Source organism: Canis lupus, chromosome 2 (assembly GCF_011100685.1).
Source record: "Canis lupus familiaris isolate Mischka breed German Shepherd chromosome 2, alternate assembly UU_Cfam_GSD_1.0, whole genome shotgun sequence".
NCBI lineage: Eukaryota > Metazoa > Chordata > Mammalia > Carnivora > Canidae > Canis > Canis lupus.
Window position 1 is genome coordinate 9,817,842 of NC_049223.1, and position 18,566 is coordinate 9,836,407.

General features: G+C 41.6%; 1 protein-coding gene across 2 annotated transcripts in view; it reads left to right on the forward strand.

Annotated features, from left to right (window-relative positions):
- Window positions 1–18,566, forward strand: part of NEBL (nebulette) — a 342,069-nt gene that overhangs the window by 107,843 nt on the left and 215,660 nt on the right. For both annotated transcript variants that reach the window (XM_038529862.1, XM_038529861.1), the window contains exon 3: window positions 12,000–12,084. In XM_038529862.1, coding sequence (XP_038385790.1) covers window positions 12,000–12,084 — 85 coding nt within the window. The remainder of the gene's footprint in view (window positions 1–11,999; window positions 12,085–18,566) is intronic.

Here is an 18,566-nt window from a genome sequence, read left to right on the forward strand (position 1 = left end):
AGGGAGTGATTTGGTAGAGGCAGAGGGGACAGGCAGTAATACAGTAGTTGTCAATGTTTTATCTGACATTGAGTTCATTTTCTTTAACACATACTGGTGTAAAAGATGCCAATTATGGTATGATTTCATTTGTTCTTCTCAGTCTGCCCATTCTGAAACCATATTAAATAAATTTAGTGTACAGAGTTTGGAACTGAACAAATGAAAGTGTGTTGAAGAGTTCCCCTGCTCTATGAGAATATTTTTCTCATTGCATAGTGGAGACTGATGGTTCAATAGATTTTAATTTTTTGATAATACTTTTGTAGCCTGAAAAATTAGGAAACAACTGATCTGCCAATTGTCAAAGAAGTACAGTCCACTGGTGGCAAGGATACTTAGCCTGAGGTCCAAGATGTTTGGCAGCGTTGCTTGGAGTGCTGTGTAGAGAAGGAAGTTGGGTCTTTTCTGGATTGCTTAGACACGGTGGTATGATTAATCATGTCAGTCTTGAGTATGGGAGATAGCACATGGGCTAGGTATTGACCATTATGCCAATGCTGGTGGTTCTTCTTCTTATAATAATTATTCATTATTAGTTTCCCATAATTTATTTGACTTTTGGGCCATACATTTATCTGGAGTCTATACCATTTTTATAGAAAATATGTAGCCTGATAGTGAGCACTTAAATAGGTGCTGTATTTATTATTTTTGGCAAAAGAATTTAATATGATCTTTTTTGTGTTTCTAATGTTGTTTTTGTATAAACTCTATTTTTAATATTTTTTCAGACTGTCGGACTGTCTTAGATAGTTGAGTCCCAAATCGGCATGTGTTCCTCTTGGCCATAATCACCTGTGGCGTTTGGGTTCCTGGGCACAAATCACGAGCTGCTCAGCCATACAGACGTACGTCCGTGTTGGGGCGTTACCGTGGTCAGTATCAGCAACAGCCTAGGGAATAGACTGTCCTCCGACAGCTCATATTTTTCTTAAACAACATCTCAGCGTGTGTGCGTGCGTGTGTGTGCGTGCGTGCATGAGTGTGCCTGCGTGTATTAATTTCTCACCTTTTGTACTCTTCTTCAAAATCTAGGTGACATGTTCCAATAGCTGATAAGCATTTCACAGTGTGGTAGGTCAGGTTTCCTGTGTAATCCCTTTGATAATGCCTTCTTTTGTAAATACGTGGTAGAAGTTACAATGGAGTCCTGGTGGGGAAGTAAATCAAAAGGTGGCAAGTTCTTTGACCCTTTCAGCCAGAAAGAGAATTTGGTAAATTGTTAGACAGGTTATCGACTGCCCTTTGGAGAGCCAGGGGTTTGTATTCTGTACCTCTTTTCAGCTGGGGCTTGTATTTCATGTGTGAGAGGCCTGCATTATCATAATCCATTTTTCGCTTTTATGTGATCTACCAGCAGCGCTCATAAGCCTTCTTTCTGAAGAGCATTCCCCATTTACTTGCTCTAATTCACTGTCTTTTTTTTTTTTTTATCATAAAATTGATGTTTTGCAACCAGCGGCATTATGTGCGAGTTGTTTATGGAGGTGCTACAGGGAAGAAGATTAGTGGTGGAATTAAGAACGAGATGATGGCAGTGGAAGGAAATTCATGAATAGACATCACATCAATGACACAGCAAGATAGTGAAAGATGCATTTAAACCCAAAGATCCTGAAAAATGTCAGGAATAGAATTATATATATAACATGTCTTGGCTGATGTTGAATGGTGCTAATGGTAAACTAGCAAATTTTTACTTAAGGGATTCTAGTAGATAGAAAATGTCCAAATGGACCCCAACACGTAAAAAGATACCTTAAAATGCCTCTACCCGTTAACTGGTGATTCCCCTGACAGTACTCAATCTGAAATATCAGTAGGAGTAATGGAGAATTGTTCATTTACTCATGTTGTTATCTGAGTCTTAAACCATGTAATGCAAGAATATTTTTTAAGATTTATTTATTAATTTGAGAAAGAGAGAGCATGTGTGGAGGAAGGAGCAGAGGGAGAGAATATCCAAGCAGACTCCGACTGAGCACAGAGCCTCATGTGGGGCCCCCTCTCATGAACACCTAGATCAGGACCTGAGCCAAAATCAAGAGCTAGACGCTTAATTGCTGGACGCTTAATCGACTGAGACACCCAGGGGCTCTGAGAATTTTTGTATTTATACAGTTTTACACACCTGTAAGGATAAACCCAAGGAGGATTATTTTTGAGTGTTATTAATAGTTGTGAAATTTCTTAGGAACTTTTATCCAAGGGAAAAACTTCCAGGTTGGCTCTTAAACCAACTCACAAAATCTTTCTAACCCAATGATTGTGAGAGTTAAGATATTCTCTTGGGGAATGAGATCTAACCAAAGACTAGGGACGTGAGCTTGCACATCGTTTGCCTTGGAGGACAGAGTGAGGAGGGCCAGCTCTTGGCCTTTGGCTGTTCAGGCCTTCTGAGATTTGGGCTCCAAGTGGGAAAGGAAATGGCACTGGGGGGACTCTCTGATGTGTCTGGCGAAGTGTGCTGAGGCTGCAAACGCATTTACAAAGGAAAGTACGCTGTTGTTTCCCACTCTTGCTGTGGCAGCCTGGTGCTGGCTTCAGTTCCGATTTTCTAGGCATTGGAGGAGGTCTTCCTTAAACAAATCTGTTAACATTTGAGTTTTTGGGAGAACACAGAGCAACTTAGATGTAAATGCACCAGTTCATATTTCAGCCTGAAGCTGCTCCATCTCATCCATTCCTGGGGTCCCCACTTCCTTCAAGAGTCAGAGGGCTTGTGTGTCCTCATGAGTTTCTTCCTGTTGATGCTGTGCCATTAGATATCTCTCTGAGTAGAACATGAGGCTCTTTGGGCATCTCGTGCCCAATACTTTTTCTTCCTTAGTGGTTGTTTCTCTTGTTTAGCCTGTGACGGTTGATCCTAGTTGGGGTTACAGTCTTTCTCTCTCCCTCTCTCCTTCTTCATTTTGTCTCTCTGCTCCCAGTTTCACACTGTTACCTTGTCTCACTACATCTTGGCTCAAATGCAAGCATCCTCAGGGAAGCTCTATCAGAGGGAGGAGGAGTCCGTGTCTAAAGAGTTGATATCCCAACAGAGAGAGTTTTCCGTTCTTCTTATCATTCTCATTCCATATGGCACATGTTGGCATCCTGCTTTTCCTGCATGTGGGAGTGCTTGGAGGCAGGCTGGCGGTCATCAGTGTACACCAGTGAGTCCTCCCAGTAACTCATGGTCCAGCATGCTCTGAGACCTTTTGGACTGATGAGTGTCTAGGATGTTCTGGTTGTTAAGTGGGTTGAATACCACCCCTGTGTGGAGACATTACATATATATATATATATATATATATATATATATATATATATATATATTCAAGATTGATTTCTTTATTTTAGAGACAGAGAGAGAGCGAGAGTGCACTTGTGTGTGAGTGGGGGTGGGGGTGGAGGGTGGCAGAGGGGGAGAACCAGAGGGGGAAGGAGAAGAGACAGACTCTCCAGCAGACTCCCTGTTAGCATGGAGCTTGACACGGAGCTTGATCCCACAACCATGAGATCCTGACCTGAGCCAAAATCAAGAGTTAGAGGCTTAACCGACTGAGCCACCCAGGTGCCTGAGAAATTACCAGTATTATTGTAATGAATTCCATAGTCCACATACTCGGTATATTTACTGATTTTATGTTGCCTTGCATGACCTGGAAATAAGTGGGAGAGGGGGTTTGAAATCTCTCACCATGTTGGTGGATGTGCCAATTTTTCCCCTTTGATTTTGTATGCATGTATATCTCTCTAAATATATGTATGCATACACATATTTTAAACAATTGGTTGAGACTAATGTCAGGTACATGTATATTGAGGATGATACTTTTTTGTTGTTGTTTATTGAAACTTTATCACTGTGTAGTGTTTCTATTCTTAATGCCTTTATTTAAAAAATATTTATTTTATATACTTATTTGAGAGAGAGATAGATAGAGATAGAGAGAGAGAGAGAGAGAGAGAGAGGGAGAGAGAGAGTGAGAGAGAGAGAGAGAGAGTTTGCAGGTGGGAGAGGCAGAGGGAGAGGGAGAGGATACCAAGCAGACTCTGTGTTGAGGGCAGAGCCCTGTGTGGGACAACCCTGAGATCATGACCTGAGCTGAAATCAAGACCCAGAAGCCCAGCTGACTGAGCCACCCAGGTTCCTCAATGCCTTTTTTTTTTTAAAAAGTGTATTTGTCTGACACAAATACTGCTATTTTATATTCGAGTTAAAAAAATATGACTCTATTGCTCTTTTAGCTGACAGTTTTAACCCATTTATATTTTTGTGATTATTGAACTGTTTCTCCCAATGGTTAAATTTCTGTTTGTCTTGTTTATGCTATGTTTCTTTTTTCTTTCTGTCCACTTTTTTTATTTTATTGAGTTAGCATTTTGATATTTTTAAAAATTTGATTTTCCCCTTTGATAGGCCTTGACTTCATGTACTATTTTCCATTCTTTGTGATTACCCTTAAAATATTATCACATTTGCTTAAGTAGTCTAAATTTCAGTAAGAGCCTAACATTTCTCTTGAAGAATAGGAAGACCTTAGAATAATTTTCATACTACCTTCTCAATTTGCTTATCCAGTATGTTAGCTTTCCTTTTAAAAAACCCTTCAGATAATATTGTTATTATTCCACACAATGTTTGTGCATGTGTGTGCATGCAAGCACACTAACCATTTTATTTGCTTACCATTGCTTTTTGCATTTTAGCTTGTTCTTTTGGAGTTATTTTCTCTCTTGCTGAAGTGCGTATTTATAAGTAAATTCACAGAGGATCTTCTGGTGGTAATCATAGATTTATTTTAAAATGGTTTTTTTTTTCATTCTGAAAGATAATTTTGAATGATCTGAAACAATGGAGTTGTTCAGATCTGGGAGAAATACTCAAAATTATGTTTAAACTTTCTATCATTTTCCCACCATCCAATACAGTTATGATCGTGGCCCTTGGATAAGATTACTTCTTTGGTTAAGATCAGACATGAAAAGATGGTCCAAAGCAAAGTCATTGAACCCTGATCTAATTCAGAAAATCAGGGCTGAAAGCCAGATTAATATTGTGAGTTCAGAACCTTTTCCTTTTAAATGTTCTTAAGAGTTGAAATTGCTTTTTTTAAAGTAGGTAATATATTAAAAATGCTGATACACTTTTTCTTTTGTGAATGAAGTGTTGTTAGGAACAAACACAAACAAACATTCCTATGTTAGGAATCCCCAAGAACACTCCCAAGGTTTGATGATTCTCTAGAAGGTCTCTTAGGACTCAGCATGGAGTTATATTCATGGCTATGATTTATTACAGCAAAAATATACAAAGCAAAATCAGCAAAAGGAAAAGGTGCGTAGTGCCGGGTCCAGAGGACACCAGGCACAAGCTTTCAGGGTCCTCTCCCAGAAGAGACACACACACTTAATTACCCCAGCGATGAGTTGTGACAACATGTGTCAAGTGTTGCCAACCAACAAAACGTGTAAAAGATTCCAGTCCTAGTGTTTTCACTGGGGGCTATTCACAGAGGCACCTCTTGCCTGGCAGTTACCCAATTCCAGATTCCCAGAAAAAAAGCTAGTGTCCAGCATAAACCTATTGTTTGTACAAACAGTTTGGGCACAGTCTTATTGGTTAATGGTAGTGGGAACCCTCCCCAAATCCAAGTTCTTAGAGACTCGCCAAAGGCCAACCTCGTAAGCTGGTCTTTCAAATAGAGCACTCAGGCCTGCTACAGTAACTTTCTTTTGCACAGGGCTTGTAAGGAAATGATGATATAATAACAAATTCTTCTGACATCGGAGTTCTGCTCTCACATTTTCTAGTTTGAGTGAAACTTTAACATGGTCAAGTAAACAAAAAGCTACAGAGGGAAGAAATAAGTGCTCCCCAGGGAGAAGGCTCAGCCGGGAGTAATTGACTGCAGTGTGGCAAAAGATTTGGGGAATTGTGTGGAAGTGGGGGGGTTGTTTGACTTTGCCAAGAATGAAAATAAAGATTAGAGATTGGTTAGAAAGAGCTGGCAGTTTTAATATTAGTGGACTCCTATAACATTAGAGATTTATGTCTATTTTTTGGGGTTTCTTAACCTTAGCAGTGTTGGCAATTTTGGACAGGATAATTGGGGTGGGGGGTGCTGTTCTCTGCATTGGAGGATGTTTAGCAGCATCCCTTGCCCCTACCCACTAGCTGCCAAGAGTACCCACCACCCCACCACCTGCCCTAAATCACAGGTAATCCAAAATGTCTCCAGACTTTGCCTGTTACCAAATGTCTTCTGCAAGAACCACTATGTTAACACATGATTTACAATAAATAAATTCATAAAGACCTTAACTTCATATGTCTAATGGCTTACTTAATATCTCACATTCACAGTATTTTTCCATTTATCAAGATCTTTTGTGTGGTTCTAGCAACAACCTCATGAAAGAACCAGGAGTCTTTTATCCTCATTATATAGATGACAGTAAGGAGGCACTGAGGTTATGTCAGTCTGCAGTGCAGAGCAAACAAAGTACTACTACTAGTAGTAACAGTAATAATAACATTACTGTCATTAGTAATAGATACTTTATTAAGTGCTCACTATGAGCCAAACATTGTTTGAAATGCTTTACAGGTGGTAATTTTGGAATAAGCCTGAGAGATGCTACCCTTATGCTGATTTTGCAGATGAGGAAATTGAGGCCAGAGAGGTTAAGAAACCTACCCAAAGACATACAGCTAGTAGGTAGAAGATCCAGGTTCAAACCTGGGAAATTTGGCTTCAGTGCTCTCATGGCCACTGGGTTCTGGATAAAAAGTGAGGTCCTGGATGCTCACATTCTCCAGAGTATTCTTTCTTATAACTGTGTCCATGGAGCTTGCAGTTTGCTTACACTGCTTTTCTCACTCTGACCAGCTCAGTGGTTTGCATATAACTTTCCTCTATTCAAATCAGCTAAATCTCACAGAGAGAAAAAATTGGAAATCTTTCTGTAACTTAACTTTGCTGTTTCAGATGTTGTCTTCTGTTATTATCTTGATTCTTTCTCTTTTTATTTTGATTATAGCATTTCATGGAAATCTGGGTTTGTTGCAGCTGGCAGCCTAGTTTGATACATACACTTCATCTAATTCTTGTGTGCTTCAGCGAAGACACTTCTATTTATGATGCTTAAACATTCCACGGTATTCTTTAGATCTTTCCAGCAGCTCCCAATGTATGATATGCCATAATTCCACAATTACATTTATTTTCCAGTAAATTTATTAATGTACCAATTCATCCACATCTTCTTTTGTATTTTTTTTTCCTGTTTCTCTTTGAACATCATTTCTCATGCCTTCTTGCTTTCTGTCTTACATTCTGACCCCTAATATGGACAAGGAGGAAATACACCTTCTGTAGGCCTGGTAAAGAAATCTACTTTCATTATGATTTCTGTTCAAAACATTTATTTTCTGAAGACTTTCTACCACCATTTAAATACGGTATTGGGAAAAAGCTAGAATGAACTGTATAGGACATCAGTTAACTTACAGTTAATTTCCTTATCTGTTCTAGTGATCCCATGTGGGACCACTAGGCCCTCAGTTTATCTCTGCATCTGGTTTCCTTTTTTTTTTTTTTTTTTTTTTTGTAGGTGTGGTGGGTGGGGAAGAGTTGAGACTATGACTTCAGAGCAGAATATTGTTGGATTAGTGTAGACGGATGTTACTGTTTAGACACAGTGTTGAAAACATCCATTATATTAGTCATGATCCCTTGTAGTTTCAAATATAAATTTCTTCTTTCTCCCAGCATTTATTATCTTGGTTATTAATACTAAATTGAACTTCTTCTCCTAGGTCAAAATTTTAGATAATTTCTTCCTGTTATGCATCTTTATTTGCTTTTTTTTTTTTAATTATATTTACTTATTTATTTTAGAGAGGGAGTGGCAGGGGGGTAAAGGGAGAGTATCATTTTTTAAAATTTAAATTCAATTAATTAATATATAATGTATTATTGGTTTCAGAGGTAGAGGTCAGTGACTCAGTCTTATATAATACCCAGTGCTCATTCCATCATGTGCCCTCCTTAATGCCCATCACCCAGTTGTCCCATGCCTCTACTCCGTTCCCCTCCAGCAACCCTCAGTTTTCTTCCTATGGTAAAGACCCTCTTATGGTTTGAAGGGAGAGAGAATCTTGAGCTCCATCTCACAACCCTGAGATCATAACCTGAGCTGAAATCAAGAGTCGGATGCTTAACCAATGGAGCCACGCAGACACCCCTTGTTATGCATCTTTAGATAAAGCCACTGGATATACAGATGAACCCACCATTACAGAATCATTACATTTTAGGATTGGAAAAAAAAATACAAAGTATTGCCATCTGTTTATAGTCCTCAGTGTAATTGCATGGCGTGTTAGGTTTGCTGCTTTGGCCACACGGTCAGTAGAGTACGTCTTCTAAAAAAACCAAAACAGCAGAAGTTTTTCAATTTGTTTGTTTGTTTTCCAGTGTGCCCGTTGGCCAAATGGAACTCCGTATGGCATGCCAGAATCAGATTTATAAAAGTGGTGTTTTATTTACATGCATGTACTTTCTGAGTTCAGATCTGTCATCTCCTCTCATTGTTGAGTCAGATGGTGAGAATAGGTTACTTCCAGGAAGTGATACTTCAGAACGAGAGGTATAGGTGGCAGGTGAAGTTTTGTTAATATCCAGATAGCAATGATTTTTGCCTCGTGTGGAGGAAATTCACATACCCATAGAGAAGTAGTTCCAGATTGCACCTGCCTCAGCAAAGTTCACTTTTCCACCTCAAGATCCTGCTCAATCTAAAATTCTCCTCAGTTTTAAAATCATGTTTACTTAAAAAATTCTGTTTAATTTTTAATTAAACATAAATAGGCAGGAACAGGTTATCCCCCAAAGTCTGTCCCCAAACAAAGTTAACTGGGTGTTCAACAGAGTCTCAATGGGCTAAACTTCCTGTAACACATTTGAGAGCAGATTTCAATTACAGTTTTCAAAGTTAAAATAGAAATGTAGCATTTTTGAATTAAACATTATGGAACCCCTGAAAAAAATCTCTGTGAAACTTTATTCCACAGAATATATTTCAGAAAAACCCCATGTGCTATGCTGTTATTTTAGCTTTAAAGTATAGCAGTGCAGAGTTGCCACATTTGGAAGTCCAATGAAATTCAGCTGTCCAATACTGACGTGCAAATATTCCAGAACACAGAGAAGATGTCTGTCCAGCTTCTTTGTGTGGAGCACAGTTCAGAGGTAGCACCCAAAGGATATGCCTACCACAGAGGCTGTGACTCCAGGATGCAGAGAGGGAGAAACCTTGTGGGCTGTGGCCTCCTCCCTTGAATCAATACTCTAGTTTTGACCAACATTTTAAGTAAAGTTCACTGTCTAGTTTCTGAGTTTGAATTAGAAGGTGGAAACAAGAAGGGAAGAAGAATGTGCCAGGCTGAGTGCTGTGGGAGAAGTGATCTCTTACATTCCCTAAGTCGTGCACACACCATGATTTCCTATGATCTAGGTCATCCCAACCTTGGTAGACTTTGAAAGCACTACTGCTTTACATTGTGATATGTTAATATCTATGAAGCTGACCTTAAGTTATTCTGACAAAATTTACATTAATTTGTATGTGCTCTTGGAAGGCAGGAAAATTATCTAAAGGTTTTTGAAGGATGTTAATTAAAATATTTCAAATGCAACCAGTAGTTGTGGGGTTTTCACTTCAGTTCAATGGAATCTTTCCTTATATAGGACATTTAATTCCTGAAGAATGCTGGGAAAATGAGGCAATGATGGACAATTCCTACCATGATCCCACAGGGCTACAAAATATTTTTAATCCTGATTTCAGAAGTGCTATTGTACTGTTGGTAGGATGTACAGAGCTTATTTGCACTGACAAGGGATGACTCCATCAGCCTTCTCATGGGAAGCCAGGGACAGGATGCTGCGAAGAAGCCTCTACAAGGAGAGCGAGGCAGAGGGAACTTTTGAGAAACCACAGCAAGAGACACAAGGTGGACATCACCAACGAGAGGGGCCAGGGAGGGGGCTCTTTGAGGGACAGCTCTTGAGTGCCACAGCGTTTGTGGTGATAGAGTCAAAGCAGCTTCCATGCCAGCTGAGCATAGGGAGGAGGCAGATGAATCAGTGTTTGTAGCCTTCCTCACACAGGGAGCAGATGGCCTCACTTCACCGCTGGGAGGGCCTGTGTGTTTGCATGTGTGTGACCATCTATTACTTAACGTGGTGAAGCTTTACTGTGACTTGACCGTGTGCTGTGGACACATGGCTCATGGTTATCTCCCTCTCTCTCTTACCTTTCTTCCTTCTTTTCTTCTTTACATAAATATTTACACATATTGTTGAAGTCATATTGTGAGCCACACACTGGCAGGTGCTGAGTGTGTTCTGACAAGAGACAAGACCGCCTGTTTTCGCTGACACAGAACATTCCTTGTACTGTGAGACAGAGATGTGTCAATAGGAGCATGCAGATGAGTATAAGGATTACAACAGGAAGGAAAGTACATTCCAGGGCACATTGGGAAGGCCAGGAGTGCTTCCTGGAGAAAGTGACATCTAAGGCAAGACCTAGGTGGTGAAGGGTAGTCAGTCAGAGAAGCGGGGTGTGAGTGTTCTGGGCTGGGAGAGTGGCGTGTGGGGGAAGAGGTGGGAACGGGAAAGGTGAGCTCCCTGGATGGAGCCTGGGGGTGAGCAGAAAGACTGTAGAGGGTGATTGTGGGGCCTTGGAAGATAGGAGACTGTACTTTATTCTCAAATCATGGGAAGACGTTGAACAGTTGTACTCAAAGGAGTAATGTAATCAGATTGACATTTTCAAGTATTTGTTTGGCAGTTTGAATTGGAAGGACAAGACTGGCAAGTGTTATAGTTACCTAAAAGGAAAATGTGGCCTATCATGAAAATGCAGTGGAGATGGAAATGTAAATATATCCGAGGCACATTCAGGAGACAGAATCAATAGACTTGGTGATTGATTTACTGAATGTGTGAGGAGGCCAGATTATCCCTTGGTTTCTGGCTGGGGCAATTGGGCACTAATAAATGAAAGAGTAAGTAAGAGGGAGGAACTTGTCTTGGGGATGGGGTAGGATATTGGACAGTTCTGTTTCACACTGGTTGAGTTTATGGTGGGTGTGGACCATACCCAAGTGGAAAGGCCAGTGGCCCTGAGATACAGGAGAGCATGCTGGGCTAGATCTGGGGATAATCAGCACATATGCAGAGATCACCCACAGCTCTGAGAATCAATGAATTCACCCCCGTGATCACCCCGACCTAGACTGAGAAGAAGCCCGTGTTAGAACCCCAAAGGGGATGGGCAGAGAGGAACCCAGGAGATAGAGAAGGGACAGTCACAGAGGGAGAAGCTAGGCTGGGAGTGTGTGGTGACATAGAATCCAAGAGAGAGGACATTCCCACATGTAGCAGCAGTCAGGCAAGAGGAAGACAAAAAGATGGCTATTGCATGTATCCAGAGGAAGTTATTACAACTTTGACCAGAGAAACATCTGGAAGCAGGAGTTAGAATCCAGAATGTATGGTGTTGAGGAGATAGTGGGAGAGGAGATGAGCAGGGACAGTAAGTTTAGGCCTTGTTGGAGGAGAGAAGAGAGTCTCGCTGCACAGGCTAGAGTAGTGCGTGGTTGGAGGGAGAGGTGGGAAAAGTCAGGAGAGTCTTGAGCATGCTTGGATGCTTATGCGAAGCAGTGAATAGAGAAGACAGGGTTGAAATTTTGGGAGGGAGTGGGGTAACTGGTGGTAGAGGGTCATGAGAATGGAGGAGGAGAGGGGACCCAGAATAATGATCCAGAGATGCCCTTAGCCACGGGGAGAGACACCTCTCTGCACTGTGATGGGAGGGAAGGATAAAGCAATTGGTATTAAAGCATTGCTTTGCAACATGATGTTTTAATTATGCTCTTTTAAAAAATTTCTCCACAGACACTACCCAAAGCAGTCCTTCACGACGGTGGCAGACACACCTGAAAATCTTCGCCTGAAACAGCAAAGTGAATTGCAGAGTCAGGTAACTTTGCAAAAGCCTATCTTTATTATATCGGTACTAACTAGTAGTCACAAGGCCACTCTTCTGAGATTTCATTGTTGTTCTGTTTACACCCGGTCACTGGCTGGTTTGGGGACGAAAGGCTGGCCCGGAAGGGCATCCCGGTGAAAGCACTGAACATCTGTTTAATTCCTGGTTTTGGATCATCCTGATATTTCCGGTTCTGTTATTCACACGGGACTAGGGCAACTAAATGAGTTCTGGTCAGAGTAAGTGTTTCCCAACAATATTGATTTATTTGGTCCTAAATATTTAAAAACATTTTATAAATAGCTTTTCCACACCTGCATATGTAGGGGAAAGAAGAGGTGTTAACTTGACCCAGTTGCAGTGCGTGTGGGGCTAACACCCTGTCTGTGTATCTCACACCAGCCACTAGCTTTGTTTTCATCCTGTCACTTTATTCATATTTCTTTCATATGTCACACTGACAGCATGAACAAAGATTAGAACACCACAATTGGCTCCCACTCAACCATTTTGGATGCAAACCTGCCTTCAATATGGTGAAACACACTGGTTAAGATGAGGGATTCAAGTGGCAGTATTTTCTGCAGGGACACCCCATCTCTGAAGAAACACAGGCACTCCCTTTCAGAGACATTATCTTGCCTGCCCCACTGTGGGAAGATGGTGAACAACATGGCAGCCTGTTGGTCAACCTTGCAGTAAAACAACGCCAAGGAGCAGGGAGGGTAGGCTGAGTCGTGGTCCTTCTGCTGCTCATTGGCTGGCACCTGGGGCCAGCCACTCTGGTTTTCTGTGCTTACATCAAGTGAGACCGTCTGTCTTGTCTACCTGTCCTGGGTGGTGGCAGGTATCAAAGAGGTGGTGAGTTGTGAAAGCATTTTGAAAGTTAACAGATATATGGCTGTGAAGGCTTCTTATTTTTAGTATGGCCCCTGAGAATCCTTGATACAAGAAAAGGAGAATTGCAGAATTTGCAAAGCAAAGAGGAACCTGGCTAATACGCTGTGAAAATGCCAGTTGTGGCTATTCTAAATGAGGGCCGTTAGCTGTCAGCTGTAGCGGATCTAATGACGTCTCTGCAAGGTTATGTGTTCACAGGGGACGTTGTGGTTCCTGCCACCCTTTCTCGGGGTCTCGGGGCCCCTTCTCAATCCATTTAGTTGGAGCAAGTAGAACTCAAAATAGAGGTTGCTGCCGGTTAACAACACCACGAAGACTTGGTTGGCAGTTAGTTTTTGGTTTTGTAAAATGCTAATTCTTGTGTGCTAAGCCATTAGTTCAAAAAATTGAGTGCTGGCCAAAGAGAGGCAGTGTTGCAGAGCCGGCAAGACACCCCTGCTCATTCACACTGTGGAGGGTGCCAGGACTTGGCTCCAGTCTGTGCAGATCCAATATGCCTTTCTTCTCATCAAGTTAGGATTAATTAGATAATTCTGGAGAAGTACTTCGAGCACATTGGAAAACAGAACTAAATCAAGCAATCAAATATTTGTTTCCTGCCTATGACATGTCCTTGTTCTGTGCAAAAGAATTCATAATTAATTAATTTTCCCTTCAAAGAGCTCACAGGATGTGTGAGGAAACAGGACTAACATAATCTTACCTCCCCCACCCTGCTTCCTGATGGCTATCTTTAATTTATGATAAGGATTCCCAAGGGGAGGGATGAATGTAGGTTGGACTGGTCAGTGGTACCTGCTAGAGGTGGATTTGAGTGGAGCCTTGAAGGTTGAGATAAGATTGGATTTAAACACTTGTCTCCTTCCTTGGAAGGCACATTGCTCCCTTTGGGTTCAAATTAGTGGTGACAGGTGCCTTGAGCTGGGCCCAGGAACAAGCATTTACTGTTTTCCTACCACATGCCTGACTCTGGAAATGCAAAGAGAAGGAACTCACTGTTTCACAAAAGGCTGATTTTATTCGCTGTCATGGGGCAACCTGCAAGCTTCAGATAGGCTGGTGGGGCCAGAGCTGATGGAGGACCACACAAAGTGCTCTGGAGTCTCCAAGCAGTGGTCAGGTGAAGGCAGTAGATGCTTCTTCAGATTTTGGTATAATGTCATCTCTAGAAAGAAATGTAGGACTTCTTCAGATAAATAGTATGGAGAAATTCAACTCAATTCGAGAAACATGTATTGACTATGTACTATTGCAATGAATTGTGCAGGGCATTGGGGGTATGAAGGTGTCATCATCATCCATCTTGCTATATTCTGGGCATAGGATTTTACATGCATTGTTTCTTTTAATCTCAAACAGCCCTGTGAGACACACATTTATGATTATTATTCCTCTTTATTTTTAAAAGATTTTATTTATTTATTGGCAGGGGAGAGGGAGTGAACACAAGTTGGGGGATGGGGAGAAGGAAGAGCAGATTCCCCACTGGGCAGGAAGCCTGACACGGGGCTCGATCCCAGGACCCTGCAATCACGACCTGAGCTGAAGGTAGATGCTTAACCGACTGAGTCACCCAGGCGCCATTATCCCTATTTAAATGAAGCACTCAAACTTTAGGGACTTTAGATTACTTGTCCTTGCAAATTTAGTAAGGAGTTGGGCTTGGAATAGAACCCAGTCCATGGTGATGTCTGCCAACCCCCATTACCCACACTCTTAACCTGTGCTCTGGTCCCTTCACTCAGAAGGCACCTGGAAAGGGAGATCCATAAGCAAATAGTTGTAGTACAGGAGGGGAGTGCAGCATATGCAAAGTAGAATTTTGCATAAAGTACAAAAGTCATTCATAGGAAGAAGTCCTCTTCTACCTCCTCCTCCTCCTCATTATCAGCAGTAGTATTTTTCTGGGTGACAGATGAAAACACTTCTATAAGAGCATTTCTGTTTTTGCAAAGGCATAGAAAGGTATCTACCCAAGTGGTAATATTCATTCATGACAATTGATTTAATTTTAACCTATTAAGGACTTGGTTCTGTGGCAGAGCAGTAACTTAGAGTTTTGACATCAAGAAATCTGAATAGCCCAAAAGTTTTGGTGGAAAATTGACTATTAACATTTTAATTAGTTGTTTGTAATAATTTGCCATACTAAAAGAGTCAAATCTGCTCATACATTTGGAGATTCTGAAATCCTCTTTTAGCAGTTTGGTTAAAACTAGTTCCTTTCTTTCAGTTCATTAGCTTATCAAATGAGCCAAAATGAAGGAAAGACAAAAACTAAAATTTGGTTCAACCTAAAAAGTTATTTATAAATACGCACTGTAATGTTCTCCTTTTTCTTCCTTTATCTTTTTTCCCCTGTCTTTTTGAGAGGGTTGTAAACACTGCCAGCATTTTTTCCCCCTAAGTGTTAAAGTCTCTCAAGCTTTTTTGGGATTTGTATTAGGTGCCAGATTGTCCTAATAAAATGGTGAGAAATATTGGAGAATAAACAAGCAAACCATGAGTTAGTTTTTTAGAGCTGGTGGTAGGCAGTGGTTCCCAGGCATTCTCCCGCTTGCAGACAGCAGGTGCATGCCTGCTTGGCCAGCCACCGACTGTGGAGGACAGGAACTGTCCTGGCAGTGGGCAGTTGAGCTGGAGCGGGAGAGTGAGAAGGAGAAGCACTGCTGTTGTCACTCTCCTTTCATCCCATATCACAAGAGTGACTGCTTCATAGAAATGGTGTAAATGGTTTGGTGCTCCCACTGGCCCACAGTAGCCCACTCTACAAGGAGCAAAAGTAAAACTCTACTCGTAGCGGTCTTAGTAACATTAGACTTCACCTGTGGGGCATCAGGCTGTCACTGCTGCAAATTTGGGGCTGGCATAGTATCCTCTTTCTGTAGGAAAGTGAGCCCGGAGTTCCAAATCCCTGCTTTATAAACTAAACAGGAATGTGAACACTTTATAAGCCTGGGAATCACTAAAGTTGAAACACTTGGGTGATATGAGAAGCCCCTTAGGAGAAAAATGTTCTCTGTGTATTACTTTAATATTATGTCATAGCAAACATTTCCTATTTCAGGCTGTGTAGCATACTCTCTCTGGAAGGAAAGGGGCAGATGTTTTGATGTTTTTGTCCCTTACATTATTTTATCCAGAAGCAGACTTCTTAAAGCTGTTGGAAAAGGTTCTGCATAGCACCATGAGGGGAAGACCCTGTAGAAAGAGAACTAAGTGGGGCCAGAGTGGTGGATACGAGGGCCAGCCAGACCCCTGTTATCAGACCCCTGTTGCCCGCCTGCTTCTCGCCTCCCTGCTCCCAGGGCCGGGGGCGGGTGTCTTAGGAAACCCTGGCCCTCTGGAGGGCAGAGTCCTGCGAGGCACTACATCCCCACTTAGTTGTTTATGTGATTGGCTTAGCTGTTTGCAATCATGCTGAAAATAATAGAGATTTGGGGCTCACTGTGTTCTTAAATGGAGTGTGTGTAATTTATGAGTGCTGATAAGATGAAAGATTGAAAATGATTATGGAGAGAATACAAATCATCCTGCAACCTTTGAGTCTTCGTTTCATAATCTGCGCCAATTCTTTTTTAATCTTCCGTGTCTCTGTGGAAGCATAAAACACATGGCTCAGAGGGAATACAATATATGATAGCAGGAAGGGTGAGAAGGGAACGTGTTTTTTTTAATAGGAAACATAATAGTTAGATGGCTTTGTGGGGGAAATGAAGACACGTGTTTAATATAAGCCTCTGGAAGCTCAAGGAAGTCGTGCTGTGGCATGTTTTCTCTTTCTCCGTTTGCCCCTGGCACCTTTCTGTACCTCCTCATTCTATGGTTGCTTTTCCGGAGGGGTTTTCTCTCATCGTCTGCCATCTAACCATCCCGTGAGGTGTTAACTACCTACCTAAAGCAGAGCCCTCTCGGGTGGTAGTTGCATTTTAACAGCAGGTCATTGAAGACTGACTTCCTTCAAAGCAAAGAAAGTCAAACTGGGGAATTGTTGACAGATGGGGAGATACTTGGATAGCATCCTCTGTGTGCTTCAGATCCCATCCTGAGGGCCCCCACCCAGCCCTAAATCTGACCTAAATGTCATTTGCCACAGGGCACCAATCTCAGGCCACACTGGGGACAGTGTAGTGAGACAACCCCAGGTAAGTCCACTCTCTGGGGATTTGTGGTTTAGTTGGGGAGAGGATGGTAATAAAAAAATTAATAAAAGTAGGTAAAATTGCAACAGCGATAAGATCTGTGGGGATGGCTTGTGTATATTTTAATTATGTCCTAAAACATTTTCAGGGAGTTTCAGGGAGCTTGAGTACTTTTCTGCAGACAAATACATAATGGGATCTCGGTCGGGCCTGCTGCTTCCAGCCTGGCTGTGTGTCCCATTTCTAAATGCCTATCAGTTTTTTGGTTTCCACTTCCTGAACTTGGCTGACTTTCCTTTTTCTTCCCTGGGTCCTCTTCCTTATCTGATCCAACAACCTCAGCCTTCTAAAACTATCTCCACATAGTTTTTGTTGGTAATTCTCATATTCTGCTGATCTTGGGTGAGAAGCCTTCCATACGTGCCTTATTATTTTCTCTTTTCTTTGAACCCAATTTTGGCAGCTTTATATATAGTTCCCATCTTCTGATTTTGCATCATTCTGATCTTATGGCGATGCTTTTTGCTTTCTGCAATAAGCACTTTCTCGTGCATGTGAAGGTAAAAGTTCATAGAGAGAAGCTTCGGCATGTTTCTTAGCAGGGTTTTGAGGCAGTGAAAATGATGAGAGATTATGTTTCACATATAAGAAGGGATGAATGTGAGTAAGAACTTCAAAGAAGAAATATTAATTCACTTGATATGGCACATTTCTTCCAGGGAACATAGCATGCTGTGCAGATGTTAACTCTAACCCTCACGATTCCCCATAAGTCAGATTGTTTTTCTATTTTGCTTCTGGATAAAATGATGTAAGGGACAAAAACGTCAGTTGTGACAGACAGCGAAATAACCAAGATGTTTTGATTTGCTGTGTCATGATGGGGTTTTAGAGCTTTTCATCATGGAGGCCTGGCCTCCTACTCCTCAGCCTCCGGAAGTGACCCATATTCTTTCCATCTGGTCTTGGAGTCCCAGCATACTGGTTATTTGGTGCCTTCCTGGCTCATCTCATCTCGCTTTCCAGCACTCCCACAGCTCACGGGGGAGGATGGGAGTGCTGTACTTTGGGTGGCCAGCCTACAACTTATTTGTTCTTATTCTGTGGGCCGGAATCAGATTACTGGTCCTTTAATTAGGCATTTGAGTATGTTGCCTATCAATTTTGTGGCTCTGGGATCATGACTATAACAGCTATGATGAAGAGAATATTTTTACACCATTCAGTAAATGTGCTTTTCATCTTTCTCTTCTATAAATTGTGTTCTGCCAATACCACCTCACATTTATGGCTCTAGAGAAAGACGAAGTGTAAACCTCACTTTGAGAAGGGTAAACTATGGTCCCATGTAGAGCCTGTCTATTCTCTTTTGGCCATGGTGGATATTGTAGGAAGAAGGCAGAAAAATCAGTCTGAAACATGACCTCCCTT